Consider the following 25884-nt stretch of genomic DNA (forward strand, 5'->3'; position numbering starts at 1 on the left):
ACAGGGTAGGGCATTAGTGTGACAAAGTCCAATTACTCGTTTGTCGTAAGAGATACGAAAAAAAGGTATTTAACTGAAAGTTAGGGCACACATAGTACCATAATTTAAAATTATTTTCAAATATACAGGGGTGTCCGTATTGACGAAGTGATACATACTTATGTTTTTTAAAAGGGAACATCCTGTATATTTTTACATTTTTGGATTTTCCTCAATGTTTCCTTTCTTAAAATATATGGTTTTGTAATATTATATGAGGTAGTTTAAAAGTTAATTACGTTTTTTTGTTAATTTCGTAGCAATATCTACACCCTGTAGAATTGTAGTAATTTGACATTAAATTTTTATTTTATGTTAAAACGATTTTTAATATAGTCTACTACTGTTAGTCATTAACAGTATAGCGAAAAGTTTTTTTTTTAGTATACAGGGTGGGTCGAAACTCGGAATGAGAATTTTCTGAGTTTTCTTAAATGGAACACCCTGTATCTTAGTATTCTAATAAAATGATATTTTATGGTACTTTTTTATTTCTTAAGCATTCCCTATATCTAAGTGCTTTAATTTATAAGTTTTTCGTGATTCTTTAAGCGAAACATTAATTGAAATTAAAATTACGTGAAATTTTAATAGTTGGCCGTAAAAATATCCAATCAAAAATAATTTTTCGAAAAAAATACATAATAATCTAGCCTAATGCTTAATTTATTAATATTGGATGAGATATCCAAACACATTCGTAGTTAAGGTTGTTGGGGCTTAAAATATTAATCAAACATACTAAATTTTCCCTGGTTGGCTATGATACAAAATTTGCTTAAACATTTGACATTATGTAGTTCCAGTTAATTTTTTACCATTACTAATATTAATTTTTCTAATGAGGAACTGATTAAAATGACTTTGTGCATGGAGAGTATAACAAAAATGAACCGACTACGCACAAGTCCTGTAGTCGGTACAGTTCGGCTATTCCCATTCCGTTCCGCGGAACCTTAAGTTCATTTTACTGCTACTGCTAGCGTCAATTTCTCGCCCGTGGAGCCGTAGCCTAAGGATTACATTTAATTCCTACTTTCTTCACTTACAATAGTTTTTGTTCGATCAGATTTATCACAATCTAAGTGTCCAGTCCGTTGAAACCGTTTTAGTATATTTGTAAACGTTTCTCTTCTTAGTTGTCGTCTATCAGGGAATTTTTGATGAAAAATTATTATTGCTAGGAGCACATTTTTGTTATACTCCATTAGAACAAAAATTTTATTAATCAGTTCCTCATTAGAAAAATTAATATTAGTAATTGTAGCAGAGCAACTGGAACTATAAAAATAGTATAATGTCAAATTTTTAAGGAAATTTAGTGTCATAGCCGACTAGGTAGAATATTGTATGCTTTTATTAATATTTTGCGCACCAACAATCTTAACTACGAATTTATTTGGATATCTCATCCAATATTAATAAATTAAGGATCAGGCTAGATTATAATGTATTTTTTTCAAAAATTATTTTTGATTGGATATTTTTACGGCCACCTAATAAAATTTCACGTAATTTTTCTTGCAATTAATGTTTGGCCTAAACAATCACGAATAACTTACAAATTAAAGCACTTAGGTATAGGGAATGCTTAAGAAATAAAAAAGTACCATAAAATATTATTTCATTACAACACTAAAATACAGGGTGTTAATTTTAAGAAAACTCAGAAAATACTCATTCCGAGTTTCGACTAACCCTGTATAATAAAATTTAACATTTCGTTGTACTGTTAATGTTTGATAATATTAAACTATATTTAAAATCGTTTTAACATAAAATAAAAATTAGATGTCAAATCACTACAATTCTACAGGGTGTAAATTTTGCTACGAAATTAACAAAAAAACGTAATTATCTTTAATATTACATAACCATATATTTTAATAATGGAAACATTGAGGAGAATCCAAAAATGTAAAAATATACAGGGTGTTCCGTTTAAAAAAATATAAGTTTGTGTCACCCTGTTAATACGCACGCCCCTGTGTATTTGAAAATATTTTTAATTATGGTCCTATCAGTGTCCCAACTTTTACCTAAATAACTTTTTTTCGCATCTCTTACGACAAACAAGTAATTGAACTTTGTCACACTAATGCCCCACCCTGTATTTGTTTGTATGCTTATTTCTTGTTAAGAAATAATAAATATGTTGATTTTCACTCGTTTGTTAAAAATAATTTCGTTTTTTGACTTCCGAGTGATACCAAGACCTCAAAATCATTAAAAATTAAAAAACTTGACAGCGTTACCTCGAGAAACTCATAAGCTAATAAAATCTTTTTGAATTGTTTGTTACACTAAGGGCCGGTTGTTCGAACGCTAATCAAAACTGATCATTATCAAATATTTAATTACAATTATATTTGATTAAGCGTACTTCTGACAGATGTTGCATTTTGAGGTTATGTTGACTGATTTATTTTATTATTTTGGTTTTAATTTAAAATAAAACATGATTAAATTCTTTCTGATGTTAATTTCTTGTTTTTACTTACAAATCAATAATAATAATAAGCAATTTTCAATAATTTAAGAGCTGCGGCTATATTTTAATTACTGTTTTACCTACAATCAATAACTGATTAGTGTTTTACATGTATTTTTCATGTCGCGATTTGATTCCCATCAAGAAAATTGATTACAATAAATGATTGATTTTAATCAACTTCTTCATTAGAAGTTGATTATAATCAATCATTTATTGTAATCAATTTTCTTTATTATTTCTTCATTAGAAGTTGATTATAATCAATCATTTATTGTAATCAATTTTCTTGATGGGAATCAAATCGCGACATGAAAAATAGGTAAAACAGTAATTAAAATATAGCCGCAGCTCTTAAATTATTAAAAATTGCTTATTATTATTATTGATTTGTAAGTAAAAACAAGAAATTAACATCAGAAAGAGTTTAATTATGTTTTATTTTAAACTAAAACCAAAATAATAAAATAAATCAGTCAACATAACCTCAAAATGCGACATCTGTCAGAAGTACGCTTAATCAAATATAATTGTAATTAAATATTTGATAATGATCAGTTTGATTAGCGTTCGAACAACCTGCCCTTAATCTAGTGCCGAGATCTGATGTCCGGCGCAAATTAAATTTTTTTTTGGAGGTACAGTGGAACCTCGATAACTCGGATTAATCGGGACCGCGACCGATCCGGGTTATCGAAAATCCGAGATAGCCGGAGAATATGGTAACAATTAATAAAATACGGTATACTTACAGATAAACTTCGTTAGAATTGAAATAACATGAAATATATTTATAAATATGCGCAGTACCTACTCATTAAAATTACTAAAAAAAATCACCAAACCCAAACGTAAGCAAATGGAAGCGAACAATACAAGACACACAATACTAAAGACCATTTTTTATAAAAGAATTTTTTAAATAGTCTTTCCTAAACAATGCTGACAGTTTGAAATAAAAAGGAATAGATACTACAGACAGGTGGCTGTTGTTTCTGCGGCGTGTGCTATGAGTCATTTTTAATATCGTATAGTTCAAATTACACACATAAGTACACATTATCTCTCAAATATTATATTACATACATTTTTATTGTTGAAAGGTTTGTCTGATAATTAACTATTTTGATTGGAAATAAGCCACAATTAAATTGAAAAATACAAAATATTGAAAATCAAAATGTTTATCTGATGAAAATCGGTCCGGGTTAGCCGGACTTCCGGGTTATCGGGGGCCGACTTATCGGGGTTCCACTGTATCTGTAAAAATTTGTCACTGTTGGCTTATTTTTTTATATTCTTCCTTGAAAATAATTTAAAAATACAATAAGTATACCATAGTTTCAAAAAAATTCAAAAAATTTCCTTGAAATGTTGATTTCAAACCATACCCTACCCCTAATAATAGAAACTAAACCACTACTAGTCCAGGGACCAAAGCTTTTCACCTCGCAATTTTTACAGAAAGGATCAATTTGCTTGAAAATTTGAGAATAAGTAGTGAATAGTCCATGGATCAAAATCTATATGATGCCGATAGGCGCTTTTACTATGGGGGTGGTTGCCACCCCATATCGGGGGTGAACATTTTTTATTATATTTTGACCACAAAAGTTAATAAAAATATTAATTGTAAGCACAAAATGTTCTATACAATTTTTTGATAAAATTAATAGTTTTTAATTTATTCGCTATCGAAAGTATTTTATATCTAAAAAATCAATGTTTTTCGATATACATTTACGATTCACTCAATTTTTGCCGTAGAACAAATTTTATCAAATCAAGTTCTTGGGAATTAAATTACCTACAATTTCATAGTTAAACATTTTTTCGTATCTCCGATGCTAACCTTTCTATTCTGAAGAAAATGGCATTTTGACCAAATTGAAAACATTTGTTATTCGCTTTAAACTTCAGTTTTTTAAAAATTAATCATTCTAAGCCCGTCAAATTTCTAGAATCTATTAATAATACATAAATAAAGAAGAATAAATAAGGCCAATGACTAAAAACACCGCTACTTACATTATTATGCTTCCAATTGGATATCTCCTTTTTTTTTCAAAGAAATATAAAAATATATTTAAAAAAAAATATATTTTTTAACCGTAACTTTTTTATTTTTTATCTTAGAAAGTTTGTTAAAAAAGAATTTTGGAGGTTTTTACAAGATCTATAAGGCTATTAATATTAAATCCTTTTAAAATTCTGTCACAAAAAGAGGTGGCATAGAAAGGGTTTGTAAAGGTGGTTTTTGCATGATATTACAAGTTTTAATTGTCAGTAGCTCACTAAATTTTTACCGCAAAAAATTTTTGCAAACCAAGCTGTTGGGAATTAAATAGGCTACAATTTCATATTTAAATATTTTTTCGTATCTCTGATGCTAATCTTTCTATTCTGAAGAAAAAGGCATTTTTTACTAAACTACAAATACTCGTTATTCGCTTTTAACTCCATTTTTTTTAAACTAATCATTCTAAGCCGATCAAACTTCTAGAACCTATTAAAAATACATAAATCAAGAAAACCAAATCAGGTCAAACAAATTTTAATTAGGGTGGTGATTACGGGGTTGTTTACGATCACTTTTTTGCTGAAAAAAATAGGGACTGACATTCTTTGCAATATAATTCGCTTAATTATTTTAGCTAGAGATTTTTTTTTTCCGGAGATACATATTTTTAAATACTTTAAATTAGTTTCAACAAGTTATCCTCGAAAAATGCATAGTTTTTCCGTCCTTTGACTTTGAAACTACAATACAGTAGAACCCCGTAAATCCGAACCCCGCGAATCCGAACTTTCGGCAACTCCGAACCAACGGAAAGTGAAAAAAATTTAAAAATTCAAGACAAAAACTTAAAAACATGTTTATTATACAGAGTAAAGCCAGAAAATTGGACAATGTAGGATTACTAGGACTTTGACATTTAAAATTTCTTAAAAATAAATATTATACTTTAATATATAGGTTTATAAAGTGTTTATAAAGGTTAAACACAAACTTACTTTGGTTCTCTCGTAGTCAACTTGAGTCCAAAAATATTTCCACACTCTTGCGAGAACGTTTGGCTACTCAAAATCACAATGAAAGCTTTGAACTACTAGTTAAGGCTAACTTTCGGATAATCCGAACTTTTCGGAATCCGAACAGGCTGTCCCCCCAATTAGTTCGGATTTGCGGGGTTCTACTGTATTTAGCATTTGACGAAGAAGAGCCTACATAATAAAGTATAGCTCGATTACTATTGGTCTTAACGAAAATAAAAAAACGGTTTTGTTTATTTTTTCATAAGATACATTTTTGTTAATTAAAGTTGTTTTAATAAAACGAAAAATGTTTGAGATATTAGCAGAAAACTGATTAAAAACATTGATTTATTCGATATAAAACTAACACTTTCGATAGCGAATAAATCGAAAACGATTATTTTATCAAAAAATGTATAGAACGTTTTTTGCTTATAATGAATGTTTTTACCAACTCTTGTGGTCAAAATATAATAAAAATTTCCGCCCCCGAGATGGGGTGGCAACCACCCCCATGGAAAAAGCGCCTTTTGGCATAATATAGATTTTGATCCTTGGACTATCCACTACTTATTCTCAAATTTTCAAGCAAATCGACCCATTCTGTAAAAATTGCGAGGTTTTGTCCTATTTTAAGCTTCATTACTTGGACTATAAATACAGGACAGCCTTTAAACTACAATGTGGTCAATAATATTTTGTACATTTTATATACTAATTACTAATTATAAACAGGTTATATTATGTAAAGTATACTATATATAGCCAATTTAAAAAACAGTAAAATCATTAAGTACAAATTAACTTAATTGCATTTGATTTAAATAAAAAAATTTACCCACGTATTTGAAATCCTTGGAATGTATAAATTGAAAACATACCTCAGATTCTTTTTTTTTTTAATCCAAATAATTTATGTATCTTTAAGAGACTAAATATTGACACAAAACTGTAATTATTTTTAATTCAGAACCAGTTTTAATTTGCTTTTGCTACTGGTTTCTGGTGTTAAGTTTCTTATTCGAAATAAAAATCAGGTCTGCACATGATAAATCAACAATCATTATCAAAAGCCATTCGTTACTTTGCACTTGAATAAACCGTACACTTGAACATCTTATTTGCATATTTATTTTTAGTTACAATTTCGTTAAATCCCAACCATTCAACAACAGCACAAATTGTTATAATATTCTTCTTAATTTAAAAGCGCTAAAAATACATTTTCGCTTTTTTATATAATAATCACTAATTTAAATACAGTTAATTAAATATAAACCTTTATCATTTGAAGTGAATTTATAATGTATTAGTTAAGGCCATCGGTACATAATTCGCAAATATTTTACGGCTATCCCTACTTTTTCTGTCTTTACACGGCAAATTTTGTGTAGTAAAATTCACACTGGTATGGATACGTAAACATTACTAGAATGTCAGTCTACTTGAAAATGTCATCATTAACTTAAAGAGATGGCTTTTGAATATTTCTTGGATAACTGTTATTTGTATAATTGCAAATTATTAATTCAGTTAGTAAATGTGATAATTTTTTCACTAACTATGTATTCAGTGATTGTAATAATTTATATGTACAACAAAAACTAATACTCAATCGAGAAAAGAGGAAAAGTTTTAAAGTGATTTTTTAATAATATGTTGTTACTATGGAACGCTGACAATTTTGAACATCTTCAACAACAAAATACTGGGATCACAGAATATATTATCCTGATGTATTCTCTGCTTGGATCTTCCACAAATAATACACAATAAATAACTTTTTATTAAGTTCACGTCTTAAATCAATTATTTATCAAATACACTATATATAAATATTATTTAATCAACAACTCAAAATATTCCCGATGCCGTGTAAAATATTTAAAATTGTCACTGATTGTCACTGTCTGACTGACAATATGCTGACAATATTCTATTCCACTGAGTCGAATGAGTGGAATTCCACTGAGTAAGACAAAGATAGATTTGGAAAATATTACCACGGACATTGTGTTCATTTTTTTCGAATCCTGAAAAAACCAATAAATATTTTTTAAAAATTTAAACGCAGAATGAAAGACTAAATTATTACCGAGGGCCGAAAGTCCCTTAGAATAAATAAATAGTTTATTTTGAATGAGATATTTGAAATAAAATCACACTAAATTTTCTCCTAGTTTTCACCCCTGTAACTTATTAAAATAAACATTATAAAAGTTCTCAGGGACTTTTGGCCCTCAATAATAACGTAATCTTTCATTCTGCGTTTAAATTTTTCAAAAATACTTATTAGTTTTCTCAGGATTCGAAAAAAAAATGAATCCCCATTTGAATAGCATTGCAGCCGAAAATACGTACCGATCCCCTTACAGTAATTTTTAGTAAGCAATCTTAATAAATATCCCAACAATGCCCGAACTTTCAGTTCCAAAAAACTTGTCCAACTTTAATTTACCTTATCGATAGGCAACAAACGCTTCAGAATGGTTTAAAATAAGCAGTGACCTGAAACAAGGAGATGCGCTGTCACCTCTCCTTTTTAATATAATCCTGGAAAATGTAGTAAGAAGAGCACAAATTAGAACAAAACTAATGGCAGTAAATAGACCAAAATTACTACTAGCATACGCAGATGGCATTGTCATTGTCGGAAACACAGTCACCAACGTGAAAGCGACTTTCAATAAATTAGAGGTAGAGCCGAAAAGAAGCTGGTCTAAGGGTAAATAAAGAGAAAACCAAATATATGTGCATTTACAGACAAAAGAGACGAGATAGAATGGGGCAAAATGTTACAATAGACCAGGGGTGGGCAAATACTTTTAAACGCGGGCCAAAATAAAATTTTCAAAATGTCTCCCGGGCCGGATAGTGCAGATGATATGTGAAACAATTGTGCATTTAATGATAGAAGTATATAATTTGGACCACATATACCACACATATAAAGGTTCAAATTTAGATACGAGGCCATCTCAGATTTTGCCTTTTACAAAAATGGCAGGGATTCAAAATGGCGAATATACATTGTGACTAATAGCACGATAACTTTTGAACGAGACTTCAGATTTCAAGAAAATTTGGTATGTAGGTGTAGGTTCTTTTTTGGATGAGTAATATCAAGTTCTTGAACCGGAAGAATCGGTTTAGCAGAATTTGTGTTTTTACTGTTTTTTTATGTAATAATATGTTGTTGATTTTTCAATTCATTCACCCTGTATATACCAATTTTTCAAAAAGTTAATAACGCCATTGAAACGAGTGTAATAATGTTTTTTAGGAATTATTTTGAACTTTTCAGTTGTGTTAATTACCATTTAATAAATGCATAACGTATGCTCCCATGTATCTATGGGCGGCAGATTCATTTTGAATGCCCACCATTTTTGTAAAAGACTAAATCTCAGATGGCCTTATAGCTAAATTTGAATCTTTGTACGTATAGTATGTGTGGTCCAAATTATATGCTTCTACCATTAAATGCACAATAATTCTTGTATTATTATTTGCACGAATCTGCCGCACATAGGTATCTACATGTGAAGATACGTTATGCATGTATTAAATGGTAATTAATATAAATAAAGAGTTCAAAACATTTCCTAAAAAATATTTTTACGCTCTTTTCAACGCCGGTATCATCTTTTTGAAAAATTAATATACAGAGAGAGTCTGTAAAGTGGAATAAATTCAATATCTCAAATACTAATTGTTTTTTGGAAAATGCTCAGACCCGTCGATTAGTATATCAAATTGTCATTTTTGACATATAATAATAATGTATACAGGGTGTCCCAATTTAGAGATATGACGTCATCGTTGATTTTCTTAAATGGCAACACTATCATTTTGATAGCTATTTTGATAGCGTGTGTAAAGTTATACACATCTGAAAAATTTCAAAATTTTATTCCCTACCATTTACAAGATAATAAAAAATAACAAAGTTATGAAGAACAAGAAGTAATCAAATAATAATAATTGAATTTATTTATTTCAATTAAGCAAATGCTCATAACGTTGCCCATTGACAATTTGACAATAATTGAGGGCAACATTATGAGTTTTTGCTTAATTTATTGAAATAATTAAATTCAATTATTAGTTGATTACTTCTTTTTCATAACTTTGTTATTTTTTATTATCATCTAAATGGTAGAGAATACAAATTTGAAATTTTGCAGTTGTGTATAACTTTACACACCCTATCAAAATAGCTATCAAAATGATAGTGTTGCCATTTAAGAAAATCAACGATGACGTCATATCTCTAAATTGGGACACCCTGTATACATTATTATTATATGTCAAAAAGGACAATTTGATATACTAATCGACGGGTCTGAGCATTTTTCAAAAAAACAGTTAGTATTTCAATTATTGAATATATTCCAAATTACAGATATAACTTTGTTATTTTCTATTATCTTGTAAATGGTAGAGAATAAAAATTTGATATTTTGCAGTTATGTATAACTTTACAAACCCTATCAAATTAGCTATCAAAATGACAGTGTTGCCATTGAAGAAAATCGACGATGACGTCATATCTCTAAATTGGGACACCCTGTATACATTATTATTGAATGTCAAAAAGGACAATTTGAAATACTAATCGACGGGTCTGAGCATTTTCCAAAAAAACAATTAGTATTTGAGATATTGAATTTATTCCACTTTACAGACTCTCTCTGTATATAGGGTGAAAGAATTGAAAAAGAAGCAACATATTTTTACATAAAAAACACAGTAAAAACACAAATTTTGGTAAACCGATTCTTCCGGTTCCAGACCTTGATATTATTCATCAGAAAAAGAACCTATATACAAAATTTGGTTGAAATCTGACATCTCGTTCAAAAGTTATCGTGCTATTAGTCACATATGTATAGTCGCCATTTTGAATGTCCGCCATTTTTGTAAAAGGAACAAAAACTGAGATGGCCTCGTATCTAAATTTGAACCTCTATATGTGTAGTATTATAAATGTGGTCCAAACTATATGCTTCTATCATTAAATGCACAATTCTTATAATATTTGCACGAATCTGCCGCACTAGGAGACCCATACCCAGTATGTACGCTGCGCACACGCTAATGTTTTTGGTGGAGGTTTTTCTCCGTCCAAGAAAGTTTTTTGACATACATAAATACTATAAGTATAATTTTAAAGCATTTGAAAAAATACATTTGACTGTTAATAATAAATAATAGTAATAATCAAGTGTCTTACTTGTGTGTACATGCGAACACTTTGTTCTCAGTTCAATTACGAAATTTTTAATATGGTCCATTATATTAAACCATAACAGGGATCCAGATAAAAATGAAATTCAGAAATTCAAGAGCAGCCTTTTTGAAGATAAGGAAATTTCTATTGAATCTTTCAAAGATTCAATATACAAATCTGATATCAGATGGTAAAATGTTAGGTCAAGTCAACCATCATAGTCGAAATTCTAAGGTGTCAACTGAACTAGTATAGTCATGTAGAAAAAATGGACGACGACAGGATGCAAAAACAAATTTTAAAATGAACGCCAAGGAAAGAAAGAAGAGAGGAAAGCCGAAAGAATCCTTGCTGAGTGGCATTTAGAAGACAATGTCGGAAAGGAACGTTCACCCTGGCGAATGGAACGACGGACGAAGCTGGAAACTGGGAACAGGAAGGCGGAGAACCCTATAAAAAACCGGGATGATAAGAAAAATGTTATGTCCACCCTATTCTTCTTTATTGGATTGTTAATGCTGACTTAGTGAGAAAGCTGGAAGCTTTTGAGATGTGGCTTTTTAGGAGATTTTTGAAAATACCATGGACCAATCATATTACGAACGAATTGGTGTTGCACAGAATGGAAAAGGAACAGAGAACTTTGACCATCATTAAAGGGAGAAGGACAGCAAGGAGAAAAGGCACATACTAATGAATGATAAGTACGTTGTTGTAAGTTGTTGTAGCAGCTGATTATGAAGGGTAAAATGGAAGGAAAAGGGTCCTGGTACCCTGGCCGAAAAATATTCGCGCCTGGATCGGGTTAAACATACAGACGCTTTTAAGAGAAGCAGAAGATAGAGATTAATTATTTATATGAACACTACAAATACTAATACTGTTGATTTCAACAAAATCGCATAAAAGAGATTAAGAGCGTAGGCGAAAAATTTCGGACCAATGCTTTTTAAATGCATTTTTTTCAATCGTGAGAAAACTATTAAATATTTTTGAAAAATTTAAACGCTGAATGAAAAATTACATTATTACCGAGGGCCAAAAGTGCCTTAGAATAAACAAAAAGTTTCTTTGGAATGAGATATTTGAAATTAAAAATCACACTAACTTTTTTTCTTTTTTGTTTACCCCTGCGACTTACTAAAATAAGCATTGTAGAAGTTCTCAGGGACTTTCGGCCCTCGGCAGTATAATTTTCTCTGATTCTAAAAAAAATAATGCATTTAAAAAGCATTGCGCTTATATTCTTAAAAAAAAGCTTGCGGGATTTTTCAACTCGCCGGATAAAGTAAGCAAAATGGCCGAATTCGGCCCGCGGGGCGCCTCTTGCCCACCCCTGCAATAGACCCATATAATTTTGAAAGATTAGAAAGTCTCGGAGCAACAATCACCGCAGATAACGATGTCACGGAAGAGATAAAAGGGAGAAGTCAGACAGCAAATATATGTATGTATAGCCTCCACAACACTATTAAATCTTAAAGCCTAACACGAACATCAAAAATCACGGTATACAGGGTGTCCCGAAAAGACTGGTCATAAATTATACCACACATTCTGGGGTCAAAAATAGTTCGATTGAACCTAACTTACCTTAGTACAAATGTGCTCATAAAAAAAGTTACAGCCCTTTGAAGTTAAAAAATGAAAATCGATTTTTTTCAATATGTCGAAAACTATTAGAGATTTTTTATTGAAAATGGACATGTATCATTCTTGTCGCAGGAATATCTTAAAACAAAATTATAGTGAAATTTTTCCAGCCCATAAAAATTTTATGGGGGTTTGGTTCCATTAAACCCCCCCAAACTTTTGTGTACGTTCCAATTAATTCATTACTGTGGAACCATTAGTTAATTACAACGTTTTTAAAACTTTTTTGCCTCTCAGTATTTTTTCGATAAGGCAGTTTTTATCGAGATGCGGCTTCTTTTTTAATATGTCTACATAAAAAATGTATGGGGGTTTTGTTTCTTTAAACCCCCCAAATGTTTGTGTACGTTCCAATTTAAACTATTATTTTGATACCATGAGTTAAACACAGTGTTTTTAAAAATATTTTGCTTTTTAGTCTTTTTTTAATAAGTCACCTTTTATCGAGATGTGGCTTCTTTTTCAAAATATAGCTAAAAATGTAAATTATAAATAAGTTTTCAGACTATTAACAGGTCTCTATAATCGTACTTAACCATATACAAATATGTGGTGGATTCGACAAATATTCAAAATATCTCGATAAACAGTGGCTTATCTAAAAAGTACTAAGAGGCAAAAAGTTTTAAAAACATTGTGTTTCACTAATGGTGCCACAATAATAATTTAATTGGAACGTACAAAAAAGTTTGGGGGGTTTAAGGGAACAAAACCCCCATAAAATTTTTATGGGGTGTACAAATTTCACTTCAATTTTTATTTAACATGTTGCTGCTATAAGAATGCCACATGTCCATTTTCAATAAAAAATCTTTAACAGTTTTCGATACATGAAAAAAAATCGATTTTCATTTTGTAACTTCAAAGGGCTGTAACTTTTTTTGTGTGCACTATTGTATATAGGTAAGTGAGGTTCAATCAACCTATTTTTGACCCCAGAATCTGTGGTATAATTTATGACCAATCTTTTCGGGACACCCTGTATAAGACAGTAATTAGACCGGCGCTCATTTATGGGTGTAAGACGTGGACACTGACAAAGGCAATGGAAAGAAAACTCCGGTGTTTTGAGACAAAAATCCTCAGAAGAACCTTGGAGCTTATCCGACGTGAAAACTAACTAATACCGAATTAAAACAAATGCCGTGGTCAAACAGATGTATAGGGCTAGCGACGTAGTCCAAGAGATTAAATACCAAAGTCTAAGATCGGCAGGTCATATCCATAGACTCCTTAATAACCGCCTTGCGAAGCTAATCTGAGAGGAAGCCTTGACAGAAAGAAGGTCCTGAGGACCTCCAGGAATGCGATGGAGAAATAATAGTTCTGGATCCCGCGTTCAAAAAAAAAGTTGATTAATAGCAAGCTGAAAATTTGTTAATAGCTTAACGGTGTCTAGTCGGACAAACTTTGATGTATGGGAACACTGGAACCAGTGGCGGCTGGTGGGGTAAAATTTTGGGTAGGCCAAGCCAGCAAATTACATATAAGTATGTGTAATACATAATATGCAAATATAAATTTATTTTTATGTATAAAAATACTTAGAATGTAACTTTAAGAGATTTAGTAAAGCCTCAGAAAAACTCATTTTTATGTATCAATTATAAAACTATCGCACTATTCCAAGAAAAATTTTAAACAATCAACCGAGATCGGCCAAACCACTAGTAATAACAGTGAAAATCGAACAATTTTTTTTTCGAATTTTACGAATTTTTTTGAACTCATTTGCGTAAACGTGCACTTGTTTACAATTGTGTTGTTTGTCTAAAAATATGTTACAATTATAGATTATGTTACATATTTTTTTATCAAAATTTAAAAGAAAATTTATATTAGAATTCGATAATTATGTTTAAAGTGGCAACGAGGCTGGGCGAAGGCCAGTTCGATTCGGGCCTATACACCAAGCATAACACGACAAATAAAATCGTTGTCCGGCAAGCTGCTTAACTTCAAACGCTTTTTGTACGGAGATCTTATGTGAGCTAAGTCGGCCTGGTGCGAGCGGACCTATTAAATGATATTTAAAATGCCTGAATACGATTCGACGCTTTTTGTAATATTATAACAAAGTCTTAACGGACGCTGATGTATTGAGTGATTTAGTATATTTAAAAGTTATTTACATGCTTTAACATAATTTTTGAATATATCTTTTTTAATTTTAAAGCTCTTAAAATTATTGGGTAGGCCCGGCCTATCCGGCCTACCCCCAAAAGCCGCCACTGACTGGAAGAGGGAAAGTTTTAATTGTGGAACAGGTTAAAAATTTCGAACGTCAGACTACGAAAACTTTCCATGTATTTTGTCGGACAGAACTTCCAATTGATTTGTTACCATTTCATTAAACTCTCATGCAAAAATCAGACTGGTGTTTATCACCAACTGGGCATTTCAATAAGTGGAACACAAAGAATGTGTCAAATGACAGGAATCATGATGGTTAGTAATAGCAGTCTGATTTTTGCATGAGAATTTAATGAAAGGGTCACAAATCAATTGGATGTTCTGTCCGACGAAATACATGGAACGTTTTCGTAATCTGACGTTCCAAATTTTTAACCTGTTCCATAATTAAAACTTTCCCTGTTCCAGTGTTCCCGTACATCAAAGTTTGTCCGACTAGACACCGTTAAGCAATTAACAAATTTTCAGCTTGCTATTAATCAACTTTTATTGGTGCGCGGGATCCACGTCTATATGGTTAGATTTAGGAACAATGGGGCTATCCACTGACCCAACTATCATGGACGACCATTCGAGATGGAAGCAAGTTGTGCACTCAGCCAAGACCCACCCCGGGTTGTAGTGCTACGAGAAGAAAATCAATTGTCACATTTACAAAAATATGTCGTGTGAAACATATTTAATAAAAATTGGTCTTAAAAAAGTACTACTACTTCTAGTTTACGATTAGGATTAGGTTTTTAGTAATGCCAAATTTGCTAAAAAAACCATATCTTTACGAATTATACCATTACGGTTTGTCGTTACCGTTTGTGGAGTTACGAACTATCGAGTTACGAGATGCCATGGAACCATCCTAACAATTAACTCTTAAAAGTGTTAATCTCTTCTGTATCTAAACTAATTTTATTTAACACCGGTTTTTTATGATAAGCAATTACTATATTTTTATCTTTTATTTTCAGATATTCCGTGGCACAAAGATGGCAATCGAGGGCCTGCCCTTACACAGACAGGAGCCCGATGGCGATCAGGACATCCTCGCCGGTGCTGACTTTCTCTCCGTGTTCATGGAATCATCACTTCGAAGAGCCTATGCAGAAACGACGTCAACAGTTTCTCCTACCACAATCATCGTAGAACTAGAAGAAGTCGACTACACAACCAAACGTGAAAAAAGAAACTCTAACGCTATAGATTTAAGACGTGACAACTCACCCACTTCGTATTCCAGTAGTCTTTATACGAATACCTTGCCCTTCTCTCAAAGTACAGAACAAGTTAGTGATAGTGACTCTAGTACCAACAAAGACGGTGTTGTAGTAGCAGTCAGTGTATCTTCATCTGTAGCGAAGGCAGTCAATAGTTTATACAGAAGATCTACGCTTTTACCAATTCACAAATATTTTTCGTCAGATCGCTATTCCAATTTGGCTATTGATAACAGAAGAAGCAGAAATAATGTTTATACAATTCCAACTACAACACCACCCGAGCCAGACACTTACGCACCACAACAGCTTTATAGTCAAGTATATACAACGTCCACTACAGCAAAACCCTTTCAAAATTATTTCGATATAGAACAAAAACCAGGTATAATTGCAAAAGCAAGTAAAAGTGATCTTAGTGTAGAAGAAAGCCAACCAATTACTAAAGACAGTGAAATAGCTTCTGATTTTAGTGGAAGTTATCCAGCACGTGTAAGAATTGCACCTCCGTTTGATCAATCTGCATTTCTAAATCAAAACATACAGCAAACTGACAATCAGTCTTACAATCCAACTTTTATATACCACGATAATCCACAAGATTCGGATACTGCTAGATCCATCTCATATAGTTCTATAGTTCAAAGTTTACCCCAACTAACCATGGAAGCTGAAAAAACAGAACCACATGAAAGACGCGAACGAAATTACAACGACGCTAAAAGTCCTTATATTAACAATTTGAATATTGGCGTCGATAAACGCAAACAAAATGATAGTAAAATATTGAACTGGCAAGATTCAGAATCAGATCAAAGAAACACCGAAAAGCCATGGTCGGACCAACAGAAATACACACCTACTACACCCTTACCTGTGGAGCTACCAAAAGTTTATGGCCAACCAGAGCAAAACTACGAAGTTGATGAAGCACTAAGTGTTGTAACTAATGGTAGAGCACACGGTGTGCAAACTACCAAATCAGATAAGAAACCTGACGACAATCAGAAGTTTGGTTACGTTGTGGAGGGAAAGAATTACAGAAAATATAGAGTAGAGGAAAGGACCGCGGATGGTTTTATTGTAGGAGAATACGGCGTTGTTAGTCATGACGATGGTTCCCTGAGAGGCGTGAGATATACCGCTGATGGTACCATCAACCCCAGATTGATTTCTGAGGCGCTGATGAAATTTCTCTCTCTGTGATTTTTTGCCCCACTGGTGGCCTAAGATACCGGCTGTACTGAATCTAATCTAGTTCCTTTTTTGGGTATCAGGAAATACATTCGCGAAAATAATTGAACTATCGGTTAATTCTCTATCTCGATTAAAAGTGCAATAGTGTTGTGTTCGTTTATAATAAATGAAGATATAATTAAACATTAATTAAAGTTAGTTTAAATAAGAAAAAGGGATATATTGAGTATACACAAATAACTAATTTGATATAAAACAAGCAATTGGACATCGTAAATCCTAGGTTTTCACCCAATGTGACTGGAAGTAGAACTGGAAGTCGAGATTTGACGTCTTCGGGTAACTTTGCTTCGATTGATATAAGACTTCACTAACTTTGAGTCATTTTCGCCACACTTCCGGTCATAATTTTTAACCGGATATGACCTCAAAATTTGAAATAAATATTCAAGCTATTCTGCGACTATAATGTGGCACTTTCGGTTACAGCTTTTTAACTGGAAAAGATATAAAAACCGGAAGTATATATTTATTTTCGTCTTGCTAAAGCGCATCGAATAATATATAGTTTATACTATTTCGGTGACAACAGTACTTCCGGTTGCAACTCTAAAACCGGATGTCCGGGGTCAAATTTCTCACCTTTAATACCATTCTTGTGTTATAAACATTCATTCGATAAAATAAAAATGTGTACCATTTTTATTCGGTTGCGATGCGAAGGCAAACCAATCTTACTTTTCAATTAGAATACGGAGTGCAGTCCAGTTCCTTTAACCGCGATTTCCTGCTCTTATTGGAGCTTCATCAGAAGAAACGTAGGCACTGTTCTCCATACTCCAACTAAATTGCATCGAGAGGTTTTCCCACACATCGCAACCAAATGGATGATAATAGGTGGCTAGCGCCATCTGGTGTCTCTCGTCTCTCGTCCTCTCGTCTTCACTGCAGCATCCATATGACTTGCAAATTATAGAAGTCTTGGAGGTGTTACCATGAAAATGTACCAATAAGTTTTCAATTTAAAAATCTTTTAGTGATTTTTAATATTTTTCAATATTATTAATTTACTATTAGGATTGAAAACTTGCTTTGTCTTTCAATTGGTAGATGGCGCTAGCCACCTATTATCATCCATTTGGTTGCGATGTGTGGGAAAACCTCTCGATGCAATTTAGTTGGAGTATGGAGAACAGTGCCTACGTTTCTTCTGATGAAGCTCCAATAAGAGCAGAAAATCGCGGTTAAAGGAACTGGACTGCACTCCGTATTCTAATTGAAAAGTAAGATTGGTTTGCTTTCGCATCGCAACCGAATAAAAATGGTACACATTTTTATTTTATTTTCGTATTACTCCGTAGAGTAACCAGGTGCATCTTTCAGTTGGAACTTTGCCGGCTGCAGACGGGGGATGTGAATTGCAAAGTGTAGAATTCCTTCCCTCTCGTCTTCACTGCAGCATCCATATGACTTGCAAATTATAGAAGTCTTGGAGGTGTTACCATGAAAATGTACCAATAAGTTTTCAATTTAAAAATCTTTTAGTGATTTTTAATATTTTTCAATATTATTAATTTACTATTAGGATTGAAAACTTGCTTCGTCATTCATTCGATACCTTATTTTCATTCTGCCTGGTCTAATGATGGAGGAGTTTTGTTTACAAAGGTCTCAAAATAGACAGACATTGATAATTCCAGGTTTTAAATTTTTTTTAAAATGGGTGAAAACAACAATATTTATCTTATCATCTTTTTTCTACAAACAAAGATCCTACTAAAAATATTATAGGTATCTTATTTAAATACCAGAATAATAATTTAAATACCAGAATAATAATTATGTACCTACCTATTTATAATATGTAAAATACTTTCAATATAAATATTGTATTCGAGAAAAAACAAAGATTAATATTCTGGGGGCATTTGTTTTTTAATGTCTGCAACATATTTTTCAAATATGCGCTAGAAGACGTAAAAAAGATATTTTAATATTTTATTAGAGATTTGTACAAGGGATCTTACACCAAAATATTAAAATTATTTTATGTGTCCATTGGATACTCAAAGATAATACTGGAAATAACTGATTTGACAAGAACTTATTTTGTTAATTTTGACTACACAGATATATGTCGCATAATAAAAGTAGGTATCTAATATAATCCATACTTATAGAAAAATAGTAATTTTATTAGTCAGTCGAAAGATTTAGATATACTGGCTGAACACGTACATATTATATTAGTAAAGTTTAAAATATTTTACGATAAAAAATACCCAAAAGTATATTCCACTCTTTTATGTACATATACCTACAAAAGGTAACAAATTCATTGTCCGAAACAAACTCAATATTTTTTTATTTAGCTTAAATGCCTCGACAGTTCGATATTTTTAAATAATAAGAATATCTAAAAGAATTACACTTTTCAAAACGTTTTCGGTCCTATGGGATCATCATCAATAAAAACTAGATACTTGCACAAAATATTTTCGCAAAATGCCATAAAATTGTTTAAAGTAATAATAATAAAAATAATAATAAAAAATAAAGTAATAAAAATATAATAATTAAAGGTTAAACAATTAAAATCAATACTGCCAAGAAAAGACAGAGTCTTTTTTAAATGTCATATGTTTGATTACTTTTTCTACGCCTATCTCGTGCCCCATATACTTGTACCTAGTTATTTGAGTGATGTTAATGATATTTATTTGTAGAGGAGCTTTAGTCACTAGATTTGTCATGAAGTGGGTTTTTGAAACCATTATTTTCAAACCAACTTCTTTAGATGAGTTTTATGTATGGAAACACTCAATTATCTCAAAAACGGCTTGGACGACTTTTTTATAGATTTTGGTAGGTAGGTAGGGGTTTTCTAATGCGGCCGATATTAAAGTGCTAATTGCATTGTTGTCATATTTTCCGTTTTTCTGGAAATATAATGAACTTTCTTATTTCAAATATAACACCATATATATTTTTTGCGTTTTGTAGTCCTTAAGAAATACTGATTATTTTTCATGTTATATTCTCTATACCTAAATGCCATAATTTCGAAGTTATTGCTACATTTATTTTGAAGAAAAATTTTAAACAAATTATAAAAATAAATTTTTTTTGCCCGGGTAAACACTATTTTAGGTTGTTTGGATCATTGGAAACAAAAAAGATCTTCTGTAATTTTTCTCTAAAATTAGTGATTTCCGATTTATAAACAATTTAAAACAAAAAAAAATCGAATAATGACGATTTTTAAGGTTCAAGAACACAAGTAAAAAATATAATTTTTCAAATTACAAAGTACCTAAATTCAAACTCAACTCTTCTTCTAATAGCTGGCCATAATATCTTTTGCCTCATTTTATTCTATAATATTGCTTTTTAATTTTTAATAAAGTGCATATGGGAGGAGGGACGATCGGGCTGCATTAAAAGCTAAAAAACAATGTTTTAAAATGAAACAATCTGAAATTACTTATCAGTAACTGATAAAATACGACTTGAGCTTGAATTTGGATACTTCGCCGTTTCAAAAATAACATTTTTAATACACTTGCCGTCATATATTCAACATGTAAACAAGTCCATTCCACATCTCAGATGTTACCTGGGGCAGATTAGCTTAATATTTTAAACATCCATACTTTATGTAGCTTTTTAAACCAATGTTTCCTAGACGGACTTCTTTTACTGAACTTTGAACCTAATATTTTTGTTAAATACTATCTTAGTGGTTAGCATGTACATTGCACGTAAGCACTGATGATGACTGGTAAACCAGTCGAAAACTAGTTATGTGATTTTGATGTGGCCCTTTTGAGGGTTTTTAAATATACCTTTTATACAGGATTTTACTGTTTTTTTTTGTATTACATGATATACAGCCAACCACAGGAAAACTTTTTCCTTGTGCATTGTTAATTTGTGTTCTTGAACCTTTAAAAGCGTCATTATTCGATTTTTTCAGTTTTAAATTGTTTATAACTCGGGAACGATTTATTTTATAGAAAAATTACGAACGAAAGATCTTTTCTGTTCCCAATGATCCAAATAACCTAAAGTAGTGTTTACCCGGGCCAAAAAAATTGATTTTTTATAATTTGTTTAAATTTTTTTTAAATACATGTAGCAATAACTCCGAAATTATGGCATTTAGGTATAGGGAATATAACATAAAAAATAATCAGTATTTCTTAAGGAATTCAAAACGCAAAATACATACAGTGTGTTCCATTTGAAATAAGAAAGTTCATTAGATTTACAGAAAAACGGAAAATATGACAACAATGTAATGATCACTATAATATCGGCCGCTTTAGCAAACCCCTACCTACCAAAATCTATAAAAATCGTGAAAGCCATTTTCGAGATAATTGAGTGTTTCCATGCATAAAACTCATTCTGTATACTGGGCCTCCTGGATATTATCTGAAACCAATACAACATAATATGTGATTTAACATTTTCCATCGATGTTAATCCCAGCTAATCTCCATTCTATGTTATTAAAAATATCTTACAGGAGGATAACACGTTGTTTGATTATTCAAGTTGATTGTTGCTAAGTAGATATCTATTCTGTTGTACATTTACCTAGAAGAGTTTTTGTCGACTCTGCCGACTGTTGCCAGTTACATTTAATGACTTTTTGACAATAATAAATTAACCAGATCTCTAAACGTTGCTCCTTTTTGCGAATACCATATTTACAGTATTTAATTTATTTACCTATTTAACTTGTGACAATTATTTTTGATAATTTTCCTGGTGTGCTCTAATCTAATGTACAAGTTTTCTGTTAATGAAACTCTAAACAATTCTTGCCTTGTTTTCAGAAAACTTATGGGCCAAGCTCTGTTTAATTTAAGTTTGTATATTGTAAATTAGACTAGAGAATGGTTTCCTTAAACTCTTAAACAGTGCCTTCGAATTCATGGTGCTATTGAAAATAATTACGTTTCAGAATTTTCTGTAAAAGATCTAGTAACATGGTCGATAAAACTAATTACCACATTCCTATATTAAATTGAAACGAAAAATCTTGGCGAATAGTTGGCAATAATTGATATTTGTAACCTATACACTAATTTAAAGCTATTTAATATAATAACGTTTTACAGAATATTGTTTAAATTTTTTTTTAAACACCGATTCTTAATAACGTAAAACATATTACAAATGTAGCAATAAATAATATACTAGTAATTACATTGTAAATTACCAATTGCTGTGAAATCAAGATAATTTCAGATAATTAAGTAAAGTTAAGGAACATAGTTTATGTTATATGCTAGTTTACTTGTACATAATTTAAAAAGTTTTAAATAGGTTATAAAGAGTCTGTTAATTGCCACTTTATATATAAATTAATTCGTTAGTTGTGATATAAATATGAACATATAAAAATAAACTCTGATGTTATATTAATATTTTTCTGGATTTTGCTCAACCTAATAGTAGTACGTAAAAATAAATTAATAAAATATGCTACTGAAATAAAACAATTTAATCATTATAGGGACATCAAATTTTCCAGTATAGGAAAATTATACTTTGGGTACTAGACTTTCTTTATTTTATTGTGTCGTATTTATACGATGTTTAAGCAATAGTAGGCTATTGATTATGTTCAAAATAAGAGAGCTGAAAGAAACTACAACGTTAACGGAATTTTATTGTCACATATAAGCAATGGCCCTCTAAATTTGAAAAAACTGCGGAGTGCTACCATTTAAATGGGTGCGTTTTTGAGAAAGGGGTGAATTAGTCCCTAGGCACAAGGCGAATTAGGGTGAGTTCTATGCACTTTTGGTACAAACACGTCTACAGGAAAATTGATCTAGGTTAAATTTACTATCAAAACATCACACTTTAAAGTCAAAAAAATTTTTTTTTACAAAAATAGATTCAAAAGAGAAGCAAGAAAAATACACTAAAGAGAGCAATTCTGTTTTTTGCCCCATAACTTTTTTCCACAGGGATATAGGTATAGGCATTGCTTCAGCGAAAAATAACTTTTATCCTTCCTCTTTAAAATGCAGATTGATAAAAGTCTCTGGGATTTATAGTTTCCAAAAGAGGATTTTTCAAAGTTCGCCGCTCACAGCATTTTTGGGCAATTTTCCCCATTCTTTCGCAAACATTGTTCTGTAACTTTTTTCTATGCATCTCTAGGTATATGCAATGGTACATTTAGTAGAAAGAGAAGTAAATTACGTTTAAAATGGTCTATTGTATACGGTTATACGGCTCTTTTTCAGCAAGTTATGCTTTTTCAAGATTTTTTCAATTTCTCATTATGACTTTTTTTCTTGTACATTTAGGTATATACGTTGCGGAATAAAAAAAGCTTATTTTCTTTACTTTAAAATGGTGTATGGCAAAAAATTCTAGGACCATTTTTAAAGAAATTTGAGAAAAATTTAAATTTATTTTTATTTTTTTCAATTTGAAGAATATAATTGCATATTATAACATAATTTTTAATTCCAAATATCCTTTCTTCATAACACTTTTCGATATTGTGAAATATAAAGGTACTTTGCTCTTGAGCAAAATTCATATTTTTTAATATACCTCGTAGACTATTGATAAAATTTTATATCTGATGATTGCATCTTAGGTTTTAGACTATGCAGAGCATTTTATAAAGAATCATTTTTTTTTTCATAAAGTTAATACATAATAAAAAATTTTCCATATATTTCCAACTAAGTAGGACCTATTGCATGTGCCTATGTCACATTTTGGAAAAGCATAATATATTGTTTAAAAATAGTCCTAGAATTTTTTACAATACACCATTTTAAAGTAAAGAAAATAGGCTTTCTTTTTTATTGTACAATGTATATACCTAAATACACAATAAAAAAAGGTATGATGAGAAATTTAAAAATAATCGTAAAATATATCAAAAATCATTAAAAGTGCAAAATTTTGAACAACCGCATCTTGCTTTAAAATAGTCAAATAGCCTAATACAATACACCATTTTAAAGGTAATTGACTTTTCTACCTATTAAATTTGACAGTGCCTATACCAAATGCTACGTAGAAAAAAGTTACAGAACAATGTTTGAGAAGTAACAAGGAAAATGGGCCAAAATCGTTGTGAGTGGCGAAATTTGAAAAATCATATTATGGAAACTATAAATCCTAGAGACTTCTACCAAAGGCCATTTTAAAGAGAAAGGATGGAAGTTTTTTTCTGTGAAGCAATGCCTATACCTATATCCCCGTGGAAAAAAGTTATGGGGCACAAAACAAAATTGCTATCTTTCGTGTTTTTTTCTTGCTTTTCTTTTGAATCTATTTTTGTAAAAAAAATTATTTTTGACTTTAAAATGTGATGTTTTGATAGTAAATTTAACCTGAAACAATTTTCCTGTAGACGTGTTTGTACCAAAAGTGCATAGAACTCACCATAATTCGCCCTGTGCCTAGGAATTAATTCACCCCTTTCTCAAAAACGCACCCCTTTAAATGGTAGCACTCCGCGGGTTTTTCATATTTAAAGGTCCATTGTCTGTATGAAAAAATAAAACCCCGTTAACGTTGTAGTTCCTTTCTAAAATACATAATCTATAGCCTATAGTGGGTTATTTCATTTTAATTTGGGAGTCAAAAATCAGTATCATAGGATACTGGTAAGAAAGATTTTGCATATTTGTTCAATAATTGTAAGCTAATTATTGTAAGCGAGAACTTAAGCTAGAGCTTTTACAAAAAATTGTTGATCTGAAATGTTGTTGAAACGTACTCAACTTTGAGATATTTGCTCACATAAACGATTATATGTAATATTCCAAAATTCGAATATTTTTGTATCTAATTTTATTTATAGTAAGCAATATAATCTAGATAAGTAACATGTATTTTTATTTTCTTCTACCCGTCATTCTCAAGTTCCTCTATTAGCCTTGTCTGAACTCTGTCATACATATATATGTCATTGTTATTTAGAAGTAATATGAACAGTCACAGGAACAGCAAATGCTTTTGGAACGAAAATCAGTATACGCGAGTCAACGGGAGCAAGAACAGGATATTACCTCCGAATTCTATCCTACTGCAGGGATTTTAATGAAATTTTGGGCCTAGCCTCTACTTATCTCCTAATTCAAAGTCTATCCTATGCCGATGTGTGCTTTTATCTTGGGGGTGGTTTCCACCCATTCTTAGGGGTGGAAAATTTTTTGGTTAAAAAAATTACCACGGAATTCGCTAGAGAACCTAATTCTAAGCAAAAACTGTTTTATAATTTTTTTTTGAAAACTCAATACTTTTTGAGATATTCGTGGTTGAAAATTGGCCATTTTCATTAAAACATAATACCTTTTCGAACGGTTTTTTGCGAATATCTCAAAGACAATGCATCTAACCAAAAAAGCTATATTTTTGTAGGTTACAAAAAAAAAGGGACACTGGCCTTCATAAATCTTCTAGATATAATACAAAACGAGATATGGTAGGTGAAAATAGTTTGTTTTTTGGTACATTCTCAAATTGGTGTATTCAACTTGAAATAACAGAGAAACGGTCGATTTTAGGTTTATAATGCTACTAATACCTTTTGTAGTGCTTGAAAACGACCTTTAAAATGAGCTATATTAAAGGTCCATTACATTAAAACTAAGCGAGATATGCTGCAAACAAAATTGATAACTATTGTATTTTAAGAAAAAATGAGAAATAATTTTAACCCTTTTTCAAAAAAAAAGGAAATGCATGGTTTTCCTTCTACAATACCTTTTATTATAGTGTTATTTCTATGTTCAAAAAGTTGGACGGGTTTAAAATGAATGGTTTTTGAAAAAATAAAG

The 25884-nt window shown here is 31.0% G+C and overlaps 1 protein-coding gene across 1 annotated transcript in view; it reads left to right on the plus strand.

Moving 5' to 3' along the window:
- Positions 1 to 24930, plus strand: part of LOC114325839 (uncharacterized) — a 269045-nt gene extending 244115 nt beyond the window's left edge. Inside the window, exon 2 of the mRNA XM_028273971.2 lies at positions 15611 to 24930. Coding sequence (XP_028129772.1) covers positions 15611 to 17062 — 1452 coding nt within the window. The 3' untranslated portion in view covers positions 17063 to 24930. The remainder of the gene's footprint in view (positions 1 to 15610) is intronic.
- The last annotated feature ends 954 nt before the right edge of the window (positions 24931 to 25884 follow it).

Source organism: Diabrotica virgifera, chromosome 4, assembly GCF_917563875.1.
Source record: "Diabrotica virgifera virgifera chromosome 4, PGI_DIABVI_V3a".
NCBI classification, from domain to species: domain Eukaryota; kingdom Metazoa; phylum Arthropoda; class Insecta; order Coleoptera; family Chrysomelidae; genus Diabrotica; species Diabrotica virgifera.